The sequence below is a fragment of the Schistocerca gregaria genome, chromosome 7 (assembly GCF_023897955.1).
Source record: "Schistocerca gregaria isolate iqSchGreg1 chromosome 7, iqSchGreg1.2, whole genome shotgun sequence".
In the NCBI taxonomy this organism is placed as follows: domain Eukaryota; kingdom Metazoa; phylum Arthropoda; class Insecta; order Orthoptera; family Acrididae; genus Schistocerca; species Schistocerca gregaria.
In genome coordinates, this window is record NC_064926.1 from 528800268 (window position 1) to 528818432 (window position 18165).

The 18165-nt window shown below is 42.8% G+C and overlaps 1 protein-coding gene across 1 annotated transcript in view; it reads left to right on the top strand.

Moving 5' to 3' along the window:
- Positions 1–18165, top strand: part of LOC126281371 (carbonic anhydrase-related protein 10-like) — a 358790-nt gene that overhangs the window by 155790 nt on the left and 184835 nt on the right. The window contains exon 3 of the mRNA XM_049980286.1: positions 14549–14596. Within this exon, the coding sequence (XP_049836243.1) occupies positions 14549–14596 (48 nt within the window). The remainder of the gene's footprint in view (positions 1–14548; positions 14597–18165) is intronic.

The following is an 18165-nucleotide window of genomic DNA, read 5'->3' on the forward strand; positions in this document are numbered from 1 at the left end:
GTGTTTCAAATTACTCTGGATTATAGAATAGTTAACTTCTAATTATTTCCCTGTCTTTAAATTCTTCTGGAAGCGCGGTTTCTTAAACTAGCAATACATATGATTATTAGTCAGAATTATACATCTACATCTACATCTACATCTATATGACTGCTCTGCAATTCACATTTAAGTGCTTGGCAGATGGTTCATCGAACCACAATCATACTATCTCTCTACCATTCCACTCCCGAACAGCGCGCGGGAAAAACGAACACCTAAACCTTTCTGTTCGAGCTCTGATTTCTCTTATTTTATTTTGATGGTCATTCCTGCCTAAGTAGGTTGGGCTCAACAAAGTATTTTCGCATTCGGAAGAGAAAGTTGGTGACTGAAATTTCGTAAATAGATCTTGCCGCGACGAAAAACGTCTTTGCTTTAATGACTTCCATCCCAACTCGCGTATCATACACTCTCTCCCCTATTACTTGATAATACAAGACGAGCTGCCCTTTTTTGCACCCTTTCGATGTCCTCCGTCAATCCCACCTGGTAAGGATCCCACACCGCGCAGCAATATTCTAACAGAGGACGAACGAGTGTAGTATAAGCTGTCTCTTTAGTGGACTTGTTGCATCTGCTAAGTGTCCTGCCAATGAAACGCAAACTTTGGCTCACCTTCCCCACAATACTATCTATGGGGTCTTTCCAACTGAAGTTGTTCGTAATTTTAACACCCAGGTACTTAGTTGAATTGACAGCCTTGAGAATTGTGCTATTTATCGAGTAATCAAATTCCAAAGGATTTCGTTTGGAACTCATGTGGATCACCTCACACTTTTCGTTATTTAGCGTCAAGAAAACTTGCTTTCTACGGATCGGAGCGTGGAATGTCAGATCCCTTAATCGGGCAGGTAGGTTAGAAAATTTTAAAAGGTAAGTGGATACGTCAAGTATCATGTACTTGTCTCACTTTGAAATGGAGTGCAGCATTCAAGAAAAGTTACTTGACCTGCGATAACGACATGTAATTCATTGCTTTAGGGCTTCTCGTAGTTTTACATCGTTTTTCGAAGAACTGAAACCCAGAACCAACTGTTTAAACAGAATCCAGTGGCGTTAAAAATATCCATAAGAAGTCTTTTAAATATTTCTGGAGTAGCTGTGTCAGAAATAGATGCATCCATATCGATCACGTGTCAGTACACGATTTCAGTCTATATCAGTTAACTCTAAAAGCCGCGCCACTGTTTACTGCCTATGTAAAAATCTGAAGTTAATTCTTTGGTGGTCCAACTTTCGCCATGTAACAGCTTCCTTTCCTAGCCATTAGCGTCCTGTCGAGCTGTTATACGTGTCAACTTTGTGGCCCTATCTGTGAGTGTCAAATAGTCTGAAGTTTCATAAATAATATGTGAGTTCTAGGCCTACTTTCTATTCCAAGGAAAAAAAAACTCGCAACAGAAGTCTAATTGCTGAACTTGAGATCGGCTGTACAAGATTTCCAATATAATGAATATTTCCTAGTAATAGTTTCTTACGGGGTACGTTAGGCTAGAGATCACAGGAGGAGAGAAGGAGTGCCATTGGTTACAATGCGGCGAGGTTCAACGAACTAAACAGCTGCCGGAAAAACATTTATTCAAGAGCAACACGGAAATCAAATGCTGACCGGAAGAAAATTGTCAACTCTAGAGAAATCGTTAGAAGCATAATTTAATACGGTGTACTTCCGACATATCCCATAGGTTTCTATGGTGTTCAACTCAGGTGATTTTGCATGCCAATTAAAATGTAATAGGGTCGGCCGGAGAGACCGAGCGGTTCTAGGCTCTACAGTCTGGAACCGCGCAACCGCCTCGGGCATGGAAGTATGTGATGTCCTTAGTTTAGGTAGGTTTAAGTAGTTCTAAGTTCTAGGGGACTGATGACCTGAGAAGTTAAGTCCCATAGTGCTCAGAGCCATTTGAACCATTTTTTTTGGAAATGTAATACGTATGGTAAATGTTCAGAAAACCAGTCACATTTTGTTCCAGCACGAAAAACTTAAATTTTGTTGTCTTGAAACAGAGAGATATCAATATGAGTATACTCATCACGAAGAGGTTGACAGTAGAATTCCCATCAGCAAGATGTTGACAGAAAGGCAGTACCTGATCATTCTGAATGTTTACATAAATATGTTGGTTAACCTTAGTGGTCATTTCAGTGAGTGGGTCTAATTCATGATAAGGAAAACACCCCGCAAAACATCACAGACCCACCTCCGGCTACACCTGCCCTTGCACACATTCAGGAAAAATTGCTTTACTTGTCATATGGTGCACTCGACGACGTGTGTCATTTGAATACAGGCAAAAACGTTACTCGTCGGACCGAATTACGTTCCGCCAGGCAGATACCGCCCACGTTCGATGATATCAAGCCCATGACTCTTTGAGTAATGGCTTCTTGCAACGTGACTGGCTCCAACTTCTCATTGCCAACAGTTCCCGTCATAAAGTTCTCTAGTTAACAGGTTGTGATGGACCTTAAGCCACCGCCTGCAGCAGCTTCTGGAGAGTTTAGAACCGATTTTGATTTACAAGCCATGGTACGCGTCTCCGGTTACTGTTGGTCAGAAACTTTTTCCGACCACATTTCTGACGCCGTGTTTCGTGGTCACGTGGGTTGCACCAGTGCTGTAGACACACTAAGAAATGCAGCAACTTCACCGACCTTATAGCCAAACACTATTGCTCCTTAGTAGCACTCTGTCACGTCCTTACATTTACCTCTGTTTACGTGCAATGTCCACTTGAAACATAAATGTTTCACTGATTGCTAGTACCTTACGTTTAGAGGAGGCTCTGCGTACGTGGTTGAGCACGTGAATCGATCGCTATGCCATCGTGAAGGCTTAACGATTCATCTGTGCGTGTACAGTGGAGTGACTAACTTTTTATGCAAATAGAAGGAAGAGGGAGGACGAAGGGAAGGAAAGGGAAGAGATATCAACTACATAAGGACTTTGTGCAGCTTCAACGACGACGAGTGAAAATGTGTGCCGGAACGGGATTCGAACCCGGAATCTCTGGCATATTATGCAGTTGGTTTAACCAATGAGCCACCAGGACTCAGTGTTTATCGCGGCTGCTCGGACTGTCTCAGCACGCCTCCTTCCCTTCCAGCGGCACCTTCCCGTAGCCACTGTCCACGTTCTCCATGCCCGCTACTTAGAGATTCCCACAGGATCTCGGACGTAAGTGTGCATTCGCACTGACTGACAGTCGAGGAGAATCATCTATGTGCAAGCCAGTTCTTTCGGAAAGCTACATGGACGCGCAACTGGTCGCACATAAAGACAGAGTAATGAAAGACAAAGTTCACCATTTACCAGTAACGACTGAATCGTCAAAAATCGTCGTGAGGTTCGCACCGAAACGACTCGGGGAAGTTAACTGAGCATTTTAACTTTGAAGTGGGATCCTAGCCGCTTAAAAGAAAAGTTCGATTCTATCTGAATCCAAGTTATCGGTAGCTGAAATATCACTCGCGTGAATCCAGTACTGTTCTTAACTATAGAGGGCAATAGTTATACAGAAACTTAATTCAGAACTGGACTAACTTCCATCCAAAATCACCTTTCAAATGTACACGTAAGCAGCACGTTATACTCACGTGACAAAAGAGCAGCGACTCCCGGCTGCGACTCATCTCGTCAACGCCTCCGTAACTTCGCAAAGTTCAGAACTACAGACACATTGTTTCGGTTTCCAGGGCGATATACTTGCCTGCCATTTAAAATAGGAGAAAATGCAGGCGGGGAAAAGGTACTCTGCCGACCTGGTCAAACCACGTAATTATAAAACTATTAAATTAAGTGAAGGGTCGACTGATGACGCTTTTCCCATCAGCTTCTATAATAGAAAGGAGATCAATTTTTGAGAATGTTATCTACAGAAAAAGTGAAGTGTTATGTGTCTTCGACCTTAAGCCTTTTATAGTGCCTGAGACTTATACTGCTCGATACAGACTTCTGTCCATTCTTGGCTGTTTTCATCATTCTCCTTCGAATTCACAACAGCCAAAGCCCAGGGTAGGAGTGAGAGAAAAGAAGAAAAGCGTCGCATCGACGACGATACCAAGTGGATCGGAGTACAAGCTTGGATGGTGGAAAGATATCGCAAACGAACTAATAAAAGGATTTGCCATAAATTAGGGATAGTATACGACGTCGGCAACGACGTGTGAAAATATTTGACATCATTGCTTTAATTATATTGTAGCTTCACTGTCGCGTGTTTTTCAATTGTTTCGTGACCAGCAAAATGGTTTTGAACATCATCGTATACGCTGCCACTTATGTTGGGTTTTGTTTAGACTTTTTCCTTCTTAATGTTACAGAGCTGAGGATGATCACTAACGAATGAAACTGATGATCCTGGAACAGTAATTTACGGTCATGGAGTGGAAATGCAGAAAAAAATTCATGTGCTGCAGACCTGTTGTGTGTACTAAATCGTAAATTCAAGGGGAAGAAACATGAACGCCGTGCCATCATAGTTGCATAAGGTGTTCATATTAACTGAGGATATTGAAATATCTCGAAAACTACACACCGGATCAGAAAAAGTTTTGATTCCAATTTCTTTGTTCTGAGGGGGACATCCAATGATACCATACTCGACCCACCGTCCCTCTCCGTTCGTGGGTGGCGGGGAGCAATATTGAATTCTTCAACGGGAACCATAGTTTTTTTTATTACAGATTAAAATTTTACTGCCAAATCTACATATGTTTTGCCTGAATCATTTTCTTCTTCTCGCCACAGATGGCACTATAATCGAAGGAACAGAAATGGGTACACAGTCGTAGTTTACGACATGGTACTCATTGCTCCTTCAGTGGGCCAATGCCATGTGGAACGCGGCAGACCAGTATTTCACAACTTCTAATCGGAAATCCCATTCGCAACATTATATTCCTTCGACATATCGAACGAGGGACTACTCGACACGCCATTCTGGCCGTGGCCCGAGGCGAACGTTACTGTTCTTTTTCAATTAGTGTAAGTGTTCAAACGCAGTACCGCTAACTGCACTACACTTAGTGATCCGCTTTCCAAATGATGTACACAGAACGGAAGCATATCTATGGAACTGTCAGCACAGACGTTTCTGATGCCGTCGACCATGTCTTCTCGTCCTTTTGGCACTAGCTGCTACACCTTATCTTTTAAATATCCCCACGGAAAGAAATGCGGTGACGTCAAATCCGGTGACCTAGCGGGCTAGTTAATAGGGCCACCTCTGCCGATCCCCCGACCAGTGTAAACACAGTCAAATACCTCCCGTGTTTCAATTCCGTAATACAGTGGGCAACGTGCCGTCTATAAAACATGGACCAATGGGTTTGCTTCCCAAAATACTACACCACACGTTAACTGACCAAGGACGTTGATGGTAAAACATGTTATGCTGGTTAACGCTACCATAGTTTGTGAATGTATACTCGTCGGAAACCAACGTGGAGGCTGTTTGCCTATGTTGACGTTTCCATTTACAAAACAATACACGGTTATGGAAATCGGCCTCATGAAGTTCTTGATGCTGTGATACGCGGTATGGATGATACTTAGGACGGTCCATTATTGTGACAGTACTTCCTAGGGACGTACTGGAGTCACGATGTATTTGCCGAGCGCTTATCCTTGGGTTAGGGTGTTGTGCCCCTAGTACTGCTAAGTCATTTGCTTCTTTTGTACCACGTTGGGTTCGTTCGCTTTTGCCAGTCTGTTCCCTGCCGTCAGACATAGACATTGGCAACGTTGGAAAAGAACGAACGATAGCGAGTTTTCTGTGGAAAAGGCTGAGCATACAAGGCAACAGCAACCTCAGCATTTCTCCTACATTCTCCGTAAATCAGGACCATTACAGTCTTTTCTTTTATCGCTGCAACATTCATTGTCCACTTGCATTTCTTTCCTCCAAATTATGGTGGATATGCAGGCAATAAACACTGTGCAGTATTGTAATGTTCAGAGCCGCTATCTGTTCTAAGTGTGTTGCTGATATTTTAAAAAAAATCGAGAATTCGATGTTTCGATATTTTAAAGAGGATCACTATCGGCCCTCGATATATAGAAAAAAAGTACCGATATATCGACGGAAAAGGTATCGAAGTACTGGTCTATAAAAATATCCGCTGCACATTGAAAATATACTGCCGGTCTTAGAGCTGTGTATTTAAGTATTGATTTATTATTAAATATTCTATACAGCAGTGGGTTTCCAGAAAGGTTTTTCAATTGAAAATGCTATATATACTGTCACTAATGAAATATTAAATGCTCTGAGTAACCGGAAGTCATCCGTTGGGAGTTTGTGCGATCTCTCAAAGGATTTTGATTGTGTAAAACATGGAATACTTCTAGATAAACTCAAGTACTGTGGTATGAATTGGACAGCACTCAAATAACACCTAACTGGAAGAGGTTAGAAAGTTGAAATAAGCAGTTCACATAATATGTAAAAAACTTGTGATTTCTCAAACTGGGGAACAATCAAGAATGGGTTGCCGCAAGGTTCGGTCTTGGATCCTCTGCTGCTATTAATATATATTAATGACTTGCCGTTCTATATTTCCGAAGATGCAAAGCTGGTACTTTTTGCCGATGATGCAAGTATAGCTATCACACCAGACAGACAAGAATTAACTGATGAAATTGCAAATGATGTTTTTCAGAAAATCATTAGTGGTTCTCTGCTAATGGGCTCTCATTAAACTTTGACAAAACACTCTATATACATTTCCCACAGTAAATGGAATGACACCATTAAGAAATATAGACTTCTGTCAGAAATCGGTAGAATGTTCAAAATTTCTAGGTGTATGCATTGATGAGGAGTTCAACTGGAAAAAAATGGCCCTGAGCACTATGGGGCTTAATATCTATGGTCATCAGTCCCCTAGAACTTAGAACTACTTAAAGCTAACTAACCTAAGGACATCACACAACACCCAGTCATCACGAGGCAGAGAGAATCCCAGACCCCGCCAAGAATCGAACGCGGGACCAGAAAAAAATTACACTGAAGATCTACGAAACGTTTGAGTTCAGCTACTTATGCTAATATGGTCATTGCAAATTTTGGTGATATACATCTCAGCAAATTAGCTTACCACACCTATTTACATTCTCTGCTTTCGTATGGCATCATATTCTGGGGTAACTCATCATTGAGTAAAAGAGTGTTCATTGCACAAAAGCGTTTAATCAGAATAATTGCTGGAGCTCATCAAAGATCATCCTAAAGACAATTATCTAAAGAGCTAGGCATCGTCACTGTTGCCTCACAACATATACACTCCTGGAAATGGAAAAAAGAACACATTGACAACGGTGTGTCATACCCACCATACTTGCTCCGGACACTGCGAGAGGGCTGTACAAGCAATGATCACACGCACGGCACAGCGGACACACCAGGAACCGCGGTGTTGGCCGTCGAATGGCGCTAGCTGCGCAGCATTTGTGCACCGTCGCCGTCAGTGTCAGCCAGTTTGCCGTGGCATACGGAGCTCCATTGCAGTCTTTAACACTGGCAGCATGCTGCGACAGCGTGGACGTGAACCGTATGTGCAGTTGACGGACTTTGAGCGAGGGCGTGTAGTGGGCATGCGGGAGGCTGGGTAGACGTACCGCCAAATTGCTCAACACGTGGGGCGTGAGGTCTTCAAAGTACATCGATGTTGTCGCCTGTGGTCGGCGGAAGGTGCACGTGCCCGTCGACCTGGGACCGGACCGCAGCGACGCACGGATGCACGCCAAGATCGTAGGATCCTACGCAGTGCCGTAGGGGACCGCACCGCCAATTCCCAGCAAATTAGGGACACTGTTGCTCCTGGGGTATCGGCGAGGACCATTCGCAACCGTCTCCATGAAGCTGGGCTACGGTCCCGCACACCGTTAGGCCGTCTTCCGCTCACGCCCCAACATCGTGCAGCCCGCCTCCAGTGGTGTCGCGACAGGCGTGAATGGAGGGACGAATGGAGACGTGTCGTCTTCAGCGATGAGAGTCGCTTCTGCCTTGGTGCCAATGATGGTCCTATGCGTGTTTGGCGCCGTGCAGGTGAGCGCCACAATCAGGACTGCATACGACCGAGGCACACAGGGCCAACACCCGGCATCATGGTGTGGGGAGCGATCTCCTACACTGGCCGTACACCTCTGGTGATCGTCGAGGGGACACTGAATAGTGCACGGTACATCCAAACCGTCATCGAACCCATCGTTCTACCATTCCTAGACCGGCAAGGGAACTTGCTATTCCAACAGGACAATGCACGTCCGCATGTATCCCGTGCCACCCAACGTGCTCTAGAAGGTGTAAGTCAACTACCCTGGCCAGCATGATCTCCGGATCTGTCCCCCATTAAGCGTGTTTGGGACTGGATGAAGCGTTGTCTCACGCGGTCTGCACGTCCAGCACGAACGCTGGTCCAACTGAGGCGCCAGGTGGAAATGGCATGGCAAGCCGTTCCACAGGACTACATCCAGCATTTCTACGATCGTCTCCATGGGAGAATAGCAGCCTGCATTGCTGCGAAAGGTGGATATACACTGTACTAGTGCCGACATTGTGCATGCTCTGTTGCCTGTGTCTATGTGCCTGTGGTTCTGTCAGTGTGATCATGTGATGTATCTGACCCCAGGAATGTGTCAATAAAGTTTGCCCTTCCTGGGACAATGAATTCACGGTGTTCTTATTTCAATTTCCAGGAGTGTATATTCACTTATGAAATTAGTTATTAACAGTCCGAACGAATTCAAAAGTAATGGCAGTGTACATGGCTACAACACTAGGAGAAAGGATGATTTTCAGTACTGAAGGTTAAATCTAACTTTGGCTCAGAAGGAAGTAAATTATGCTGCTACAAAGTCTTTGGTCACTTACCTAATAGCATCAGCAATCTGACAGATAGCCATATTGCATTTTAATGGAAATTAAAAGAATTTCTGAATGGCAACTCCTTATACCCATTAGATGAATTTTAGGACATAGTAAGTGGGTAATTTCCCCATCCCCCACAAAAAATATGTGTCATCTAATATTTTGTGTAATGTAATATCTTGTATAGACCCTTTTCATTAACCTGACACGTTCCACATCATTACGAAGTGTCATATTCACGATCTATGGAACAAGAACTAATGTAATATAGTCGAATCAGTAAGCTAGCAGCCTGCTTATCCCTTCTTAGAGCAAGAAATGAAAGGAAACCTTTCACACATGGCGATAACCACTTTGCTAACAACAGTACTGCATCTAATCGGCACAACAAAAGATGTCCACTGGGTCCGTCGTTTGTTTCGTCACATCGGATTTTTTCCTGAACACTTCATGACGACTTCCTGTTTGTTTTTTTTTTTTTTTTCATTTCTTCACACGCCAGCGACGTAGCAGCGGCAGTGTCAAAGCTGCATGGTGAAGTTAAACGTTGCAGTTTGTTTTGGTAGCGCTGAGCGCCGATTACGTCTACATTTCCCCTCACAAGTCCCCACCCACTGCAAAAATCTGTCTTGTCGTTTAGATTTTTGTTCGTCACCTTCAGGAATTGCTTTTGGAGATTGCCGATGTGAATAAGTGGAACACTAGTAACGTTAAAAATTGTTTTGCACGCAATTCATGGGCTAGTTATTGACGTCGGAAATCTTATTATTTCATCCACACCGCCACCGTCCAGTGCAATCTGGACTACTTCTTTGTGCCTCCTATACTTGCTTCACACAGTCAAAGAGAAGGACTGGACTTGATGAGAGCTCAAAAAGTAGTGAGATTCATTCACACAGTTACAACGAAATTGTGTTCTGCAATAACTTCAAAAGAAATATTTCAAATATTTACCGAAACCTGCCAAAAAAATTATATAAAGTAAAAATATCGGCAGTCGATGCTGCTATTTCGGTATCGATATATCGGGAATAAAACAGTAGCCAACAAAAATCGATATTATCTCAAAAATATTATCTCAAAAATATCGATATATCTAGATATTTTATCAACAGCCCCAGCCAGCACGATACGCGAACGGCCTGTTATGATACGTCGTAGTTCGCTACACGACAACGGTGGCACATCGAGTAGTCCCCTGTTCCATATGTCGGAGAAATACACGTTGCGAATGGAGTTTCCAATCAGAAGTTACGAAATACTGGCCTGTCTTACCCTCTCGGCAAGGAGGTAGGGTTCCATGGGACATTAGATATTCAAGGGCCTTTGAGTAGTTTGCCTTAAATTTCGATTGTGTACCCATTTCTGTTCTTGCCATTACAGCGCCATCTGTGACGAAAAAAAAGTATATAGATTTTGCCGTAGAACTGTAATCTGCAATAAAAATTAAGGTTCATATAGAAGATTTCAATGTTGCCCTTTTCCACCCGCCCTCCTCCGAGACAAACAAATTGGAATTATAATTTTATTTCATGAGGGTTATACTTCAATTTATTATGATGAGGTATGAGCGACAGGGAGCAAACGAACAGTGGTTAAATCGATGGATGTTCTTGAAAGACGCAACATTCCAGGTGAGTGCCCGATTCTACACTCATAACCGTATCATTAATGCGACCGAGAATTCTCATGTTCCGTATGAACTCGAAAGGGCCGTCCCGAAAGTGAATCTTTGGGTCGGAGTAACCGAAGAGACAGTCTTGAGGCTATTCTCTTTTGTAGAGGAGACTGTTAGATCCATCAGAAACCATGAAATGATGGAGTAGTATGTGGTTCATCATTATCTATCAACCGCACAGGGCCCCAACGCATCGGGCTCTCGTAGTTCGGTAACAGTTCAACCAGATATTCCACGACAGCTGGTGCGGCCGTGGTGGACCTATCCCAAAGGCGCCTAATATCCCCGATCAAGCGCCTGCAGATTTTTTTGTGTGGGGTTACGTCAACAGCATACGCACGAAGTCCATAGAATACGGCCACATACGTAGACAGATTAGAGAGACCTTTCGGCAGATCATGCCAGAAACGCTCAGCACCAGGTGCCGCAATATGAACGCGAGGTACGACATGTGCCACATTCGCAATGGGAACATGTTGAATGGTAATTTGCAGTTGCGTACGCTTCATAGCCCAACTCCAGACTTCCCTACACATGGAATGTAGCGTTAGCAAGTAATAAACTTGCATAGTTTTTTGCATGAACTGTGGGAACCCCGGTAAAGAAGATGTCTCAAATGGGTCACTGTCTGTCTTGTGCAATGAAGGAAGGCCCGGACGTGCTGCATCTTCTGTAGAGCTCACGGGTCAGAGTTCATTGTCTCCGCTGTGTGCGTATACCGTGAAGCGGGAGATCTGAAAGTGGTTTGATTTTGAACTACTACAACTTCACCATCTTTACACAGGGCCCAAACGGTCATGCCCGGTGAGAGTTAGGTAACTTACGATATTTGTGAAACTCCGCTGTAACGAATGACGTCTGGTTACTCCATAGGGCAGCGCCATGTCTGAAACTGCGGTCCTGCCTCCTACAAACGTCACGGATTTGCTCCCCCTACATCTCCAATGCTTATGTTAGTCCCTATCAAGATGGTGAAGGTAGCTGCAGAAAAGTCGTATTTTATTCGAAATTACGCTGCGCGAGAATTTCGCACAGTCAGCATAACAGCTTATGCAGCTATGTTAACGACAAGACTAATATGCAGAAAAAAGGAAATAAAGGATATGGTAGATGACAATCAATTTGACTGTAGGAAATGTAAAGGCAGCAAAGAGACAGCTATAATGTTGCGATTCATAATGGAAGCAAATCTGGAAAAAGATCAAGAGATGTTCATAGGATTTGTCAACCTGGAACACGCATTGGACAACGTAAAATGGTACAAGGTGTTCGAAGTTCTCAGAAAAATAGGGATAATATAGAGGGAAAGTTGGGTAATATACAGGACGTACAAGAATCTACAGGGATTAATAAGACTGGAAGATCAGCAGAGAAGTGCTCCGATTACAAAGGGTTTTGGCAGGGCTGTAAAATTCCAGATAAAAGGCTATCAATGATAAGATTCGGTGATGACGTTGCTATCCTCAGTAAAAGTGCACAACAATTACAGGATTTTCTGAATGGAACCAACAGTCTAATGAATAGAAAACGTGCATTGAGAGCAAATCGAAGAAAGAGGGAAGTAATGCGAGGTAATAGAAATGAGAACAGCGAGGAATATAACATCAGAGTTGGTGGGCAAGAAGTAGATCAAGTTACGGACTTCTGCTATCTTGGCAGCAAAATAATCAGTGACGGACGGAGCAAGGAGGGCATGAAAAGCAGATTAGCGCGGGAAAAAGGGGCAATCCTGGCTAAGAGAAGTCTACTAATATCAAACATAGGCTTTAATTTGACGAATAAATGTCTTAGGGGGAAAACGGAACACAAGACTATCGAAGCATTTGAGATGTGGTGCTACAGTATAATGTTGAAAATCTGATGAACTGATAATTTAAGAAATGAGGTTTGAAGGACATTAACACCAACCCTACGCTTTGACTGGATGAAAGAGCTTAGCTATCAGGTCTCCAACTTGGCTTCTGTGTTTTGCATATAGAAGGCAACAGTGGCAAGAGGTGGTAGGTTGTAAGCGTCAAGCAATCAAGCTTAGGCATTTGAAGCACATGTGCACCCATCAAAGTATTACTCCATTTCTGATTGCATCATAAAGGTATTCTCGATTGAATATGTCAACTATCGAGCCCAGAACTCATAATTTGCGGCAGGTTTTAATTTTCTGCCTTAACATGAATAAATTTGCAGGCAAGAAGCATAAATGCAGGATAAGACCCGCGGCGAGCTACCTATTAGTGAAAGAACGTGCCCAGAATGGTTTCAGTGCTTCAAGAACGGTGACTTTGACGTCGCGGACCGACATGACGGTGGACTACAAAGTTTTCAAAGCTGCACACACCGACAGAAACAATCACAGGAGATCACTATCAAAAGCAGCGGCAGACGTGAAAAGGTGACTTTCCAGTGGAACAGTGCTCGCCCCATGGTGCAAAACCGGTCAGAACATACTTCGAAACACTCAAATGGGAAATCCCTCCTTATTCTCCAGGCAAAAGCATCTTTTGAATACAACCCGTTTCGATCGATAGTGCACAACCTGGTTTACTAATACTTCCGGTCATAAGAACAAGTCCAAAAATATGTCGATTCATGGATGTCGTAGACGCTCCGTTCTTCCTCCGCAGAAGTTGTATGCTGCCCGAAAGACAGCTGAAAGTAGTGAACAGCGATGACTAATACCTTGATCTTAAATATTTTCTAAGTTTTTCATAAGAAAGCTTGAAAGCTCGAGAAAAAACGACGGTCGCAAAGTGGTAGACGTAATACAACCGAAGCGTTGTCTCGAAAATAAATCTTTCACAGTGCATCCTGTTTCATAACCTTCGAAGAAGTTTCAATATAACGCGTACTCCGCCGTAGAGTGAAAAACCCATTCTGTTCCTACATTTATGGACATTACTGCAGAAATGACTTTCATGACAAATATGCGATAGACGCATAAATTTCTCAAAGTACGCTAATACTGAGCAAATGAGTTTCTCAAACACAACCGGCGCGACCGCGTTCCAGATATGGAGATGAGAGTTAGAAGAGCTAGTGGAACTTTGTGGCAGCAGTTCATCACGAGGAAAACGAGCTCAGTAGCGGAATAATATACTGGTAGAATCCCCCACGTCGTGTTTTAGGTCAGAAACTTCTGTTTGACGTAACTTTTTTGCTTGCTCTAACTGGAACATTGTAGTGGCCGATATGTTAATATGTATAATGTTGGCTCTGTAACAAAAATGGAAAAAAATTCTTTTCGGAAACTTTCATATGAGTTTTCGCCAATTTCATTTTATTCCTTTTTTAAATTGCATCTAATAGCTACATCTTTGTACTGCAGGGCTTTTCAAAGAGACAGCTGATTACCTAGCTAGAAGCCCGCTTTTCTTCTTTAAAATCAAAGTAGGTAACTAGTATTTCCAGAAAACTAAAAAAGGCACAAAAGCAATTGAGCTCTGTATTTTGGTCTTCAGATAACGCATAGTTTTTCCCTCTTGTGTACAAGAAGCAGCATTGCGTTAATGCGTAAAAACTGAGTTGTTGTCAAGAGGACTGATACAATGAGCTAAAATTTAAATATTTGAAGAAGAAACTCGGCAGTTCAAGAGCTTGTATATCTGCACACAAAATTTAAACATTTTCCTGTAGATGCTACATGTGTAACAACCTGTCACCCATGCCTATCCTGTGTCTCTAGTATTTTTCTCAAAAAGTTTATGCCTTTGGGTTTGACAGGAAGAAATGAGCTAAGTAACATTTAATCGTCGTAGCAATTTCATTTAGTAGAGCAGATAAATGTTTTTAGCCAAGCTGTTGAAGGTAAATCAGTGGTGAATGGGTTACAACCGTTCCGCTAGCCACAAAGCTCACCCTTCACGGGAAGTGTCCCACTGTTTCTATAACTTAATATAAATTTTACATCAATTGATTAGCAGTATAATGAGACCTAACAGTGTGTTCATTTTTGTTCCAGCTTTCCGAGAGAGCTGGGAAGAGTGGTGGACATACGATGGAATTTCAGGTAAGGCAGACACCGCCTTTGTTCAGACCCCGTAGATTCAATTCCAGTACACGGTCACGGGCAGTTGCTGCAAACCCTTTCAATCGCAGCCACTTGTTTCTGTGCAAGAACGTCTCTAAATGTGCTCACACAGCTACTAGTATATCTCTCTGTGGTTAGAAGAGTTGGAGTAAAATTTCTGGTACTTAATGGAGTCCCAACACCCATAATAATAGTACTTAATACCTGTGGATGTTGAAACAATTCTAAAACCAACGTTCATTCGTAATTTTTGAAAAGTACTTCATTCATCATACTGAGAGGAATCTGCTTTATTCTCACAGTTCCCACTGTCGCCTAGTATACACAGCTTATCTGACGAGCAGCAGTGCTTCATACTATTTTTATGATGAAGTCGATATCTGTATATTTGGAGGCCGGTAGAAACCAAACAGGGGGAGAAATATTCGTCACTGGTAATACCAGTCGCAGAAGGGTAGGAAAGGTCTGCACCTAACGTTGGTGAGTATCAGTATCAAGAAAAGTAGTGATTGCCATTTGGACATTTCTTTTCTACTACATTACTTGCGGCAGTCAGTCAACGGATTCCCGCAAAAGTTTGGGCAATTTGAATGCATCCGCACTGAAGATGGTCATTGGCCGGTAAGCCTTATCTGTATGAAGCTGATATCTGTACAGATATAATTGGTGATCTTGGCTTCGAAGAATGAAGTTATAATGAAATCAAGACCTCTCGCTGCTTACGGATCTACATTTCATTATAACTTCACTATATTGTTTCGACCTACGTATATCTCACTAAGGGCTACGAATGTAAAATTAGAGAGATTCGGGCTCACATGAAAGCTGATCACCACTCGCTTCTCCTTACACTAATCACGATTCTAAGAGGAAAAGATTGAAGCGACAGCTGTACACGGAGCACTCTCTGCTACACGCCATAAGAAGGCTTTTAGAGTGCAGATGCAGATGTAGATATGCACTAACTCACATGCAATATTTATAATACATATAAACTCTGGTTGTCAAATCTCTTTTGGAACTTTCAATTAAAACTGAAATAAATTATGATAGTACTAAGGAAGGTAGGACGTCAGACGGGCCGACTTGGAGCAGCAGAGGCAACACAGGACACTGTCCATAATTTTACAAATACGTCCATAAACCTTTGCAAGAATGACCAGGAAGGATTCAGGATTCACACTCATAGCAGTGAAAGTTCAAAAACACAACAAAGTAATTTTTTTCACCAGTGAAATTTCATCATTTTTTTCACTTACTACTGGCTGCATTTATTGCTATAGGTACACTTTTCTTCGTAAGTAAGAGATTCTGTGGTGAATTTTGCACAGCATTCAAACCATACTTACAGATGCATGAAACTGTAGAATTTACCTAATTTATGAAATATGAATGACCTGTTACATTTTAAACTTCATGTTTAGAAAAAACTTAAATTTTATAATTAATTAACTAAATTTTTACCACAGTTTATAATAGATTTGGAAAATTCTAGAGTCCCACACACCTGTAACTATGTTTTGTATGCTATGCAAAATTCATCGAAGAATCTCTGTTACTTTTAAAGAAAAGAGTACCTATAGCAACAAATGCAGCCAGTAATAAGTAAACAAAATTTTGATATTTCACATTAAAAAAAATTTATATTTTTTAACTTCCACTGCTATGAATATGAATCCTGTATACTTCTTGGTCTCGCTGATAAAGTTTTATGAATTTACTTGTAAAAGCTTAGATAGTGGAAATTAAAATGTCCTGTGGTGTCTCTTCTGCTCCAATTCGGCCCGTTTCACGCCCTACCCACCTTAAGACTGATACCTATTAAGCCACTTCTACATGAACATCTACGATTGCATATACACCTACACCGACACACATACTCTTAAAGTCACAGTATGGTGCATAGTGGTAGGCACCCTCTAGAAATAGTCATTTCCTTTCCAGTTCCACTCGCAAACAGACTGAGTTAAAAACGACGGATGTGGGAGAGTCATTCTGCAGTCACGTTCAAATACCGGTTTTCAAAATTTTCTCAAGAGAGCTCCTCGGAAAGAAAGTTCCCGTCCCTCCATTGGTATCCATTTGAGTTCCTTAAGCATCTCCGTTATACTTGCGCGTTGTTCGATGCCACCGGCAACAAATCTCTCATTCCGCCTCCCGTTCTGGTGCGGATCCCGAAAACTCCAGCCGTACTCAAAATTGTGTCGCACTAGCGTCTTTTATGCGGTCTCCTTTACAGATGAACCACACTTTCTTAAAATTCTCCTGATAAAAACAGCAAACCATTCGCCTTCCCTACTAAAATCATTACATGCTCATTCTATTTCATATCGCTTTGCAACGTTACGCCCAGGTATTTTAACCACGTGACTGTGTCAAGCAGCACACTACTAATGCTGTATTCCATCATTATGTTTTTGTTTTTCCTACTCATGTGATTTAACGTACATTTTCCCACATTAAGTAGTAGATGCCACTTATCACAGCAAGAAGAAACTTTATCTAAGTCATCTTGCATTTTCCTACAGTCTTCTGCCGCGCGGCAACTCCGCGTGGTTAGAAGCACCATGTCACGGATTGCGTGGCCCCTCCTGCCGGAGGTTCGAGTCCTCCCTCGGGCATGGGTGTGTGTCGTGCTCTTAGCATATGTTAGTGTAAGTGGTGTGTACGTCTAGCGACAGTTTGGTCCCACAGGAATTCGCACGCATTTGATCAACTTCTACACCTTCACTTAGACCATAGCACCATCAGCAAACAACCGCTGATCGCTGCTCGGATTGTCGGACAGCTCATTTATGTACATACACTCAAGAATCTAATAAAGTAGTACGACTGCCTAATATCGTATAGCGCCCCAGCGGTCACGCAATAGTGCTACAACATGATATGGCGTGGACTCGTCTGATGTAGTGCTGGAAGGAACTGACACCTTGAGCCCTGCAAGGATATCCATAAATCGTTAAGAATATGGGGGGAGGGGGGGGGTGGAGATCTCTTCTGAACAGCGCATTGTAAGGCATTCCAGCTATGCTCAATAATGTTAATGTCAGGGAAATTTGGTGGCCAGCGTAAGTGTTTTCCTGGAGGAACCCTATAACAATTCTGGACGTGTGGGGTGTCCATTGTCTTGCTCGAATTGCCCAAGTCCGTCTGAACTCACAATGGACATGAATGGATGCAGCTGATCAGACAGGATGCTTACGTACCTGCCATCCGTCAGAGTCATATGTAGACGTATGAGGGGTGCCGTGTCACTCCAACTACACACGCCCCACACCAATATAGAGCCTCCAACAGCTTGAACAGTCCCCTGTGACATGCAGGGTCCTTGGGTTCATGACGTTGTCTCCATACCCGAACACGTCCATCCTCTCGATACAATTTGAAAGGAGACTCGTCCGATCAGGCAACATGTTTCCACTCATCAACAGTCCAAATTCGGTGTCGATTGACCCAGGCGAGGCGTACAACTTTGTGTCGTGCAGTTATCAAGGGTACACGAGTTGGCCTCCGGTTCCGAAAGACCATATCGATGATGCTTCGTTGAA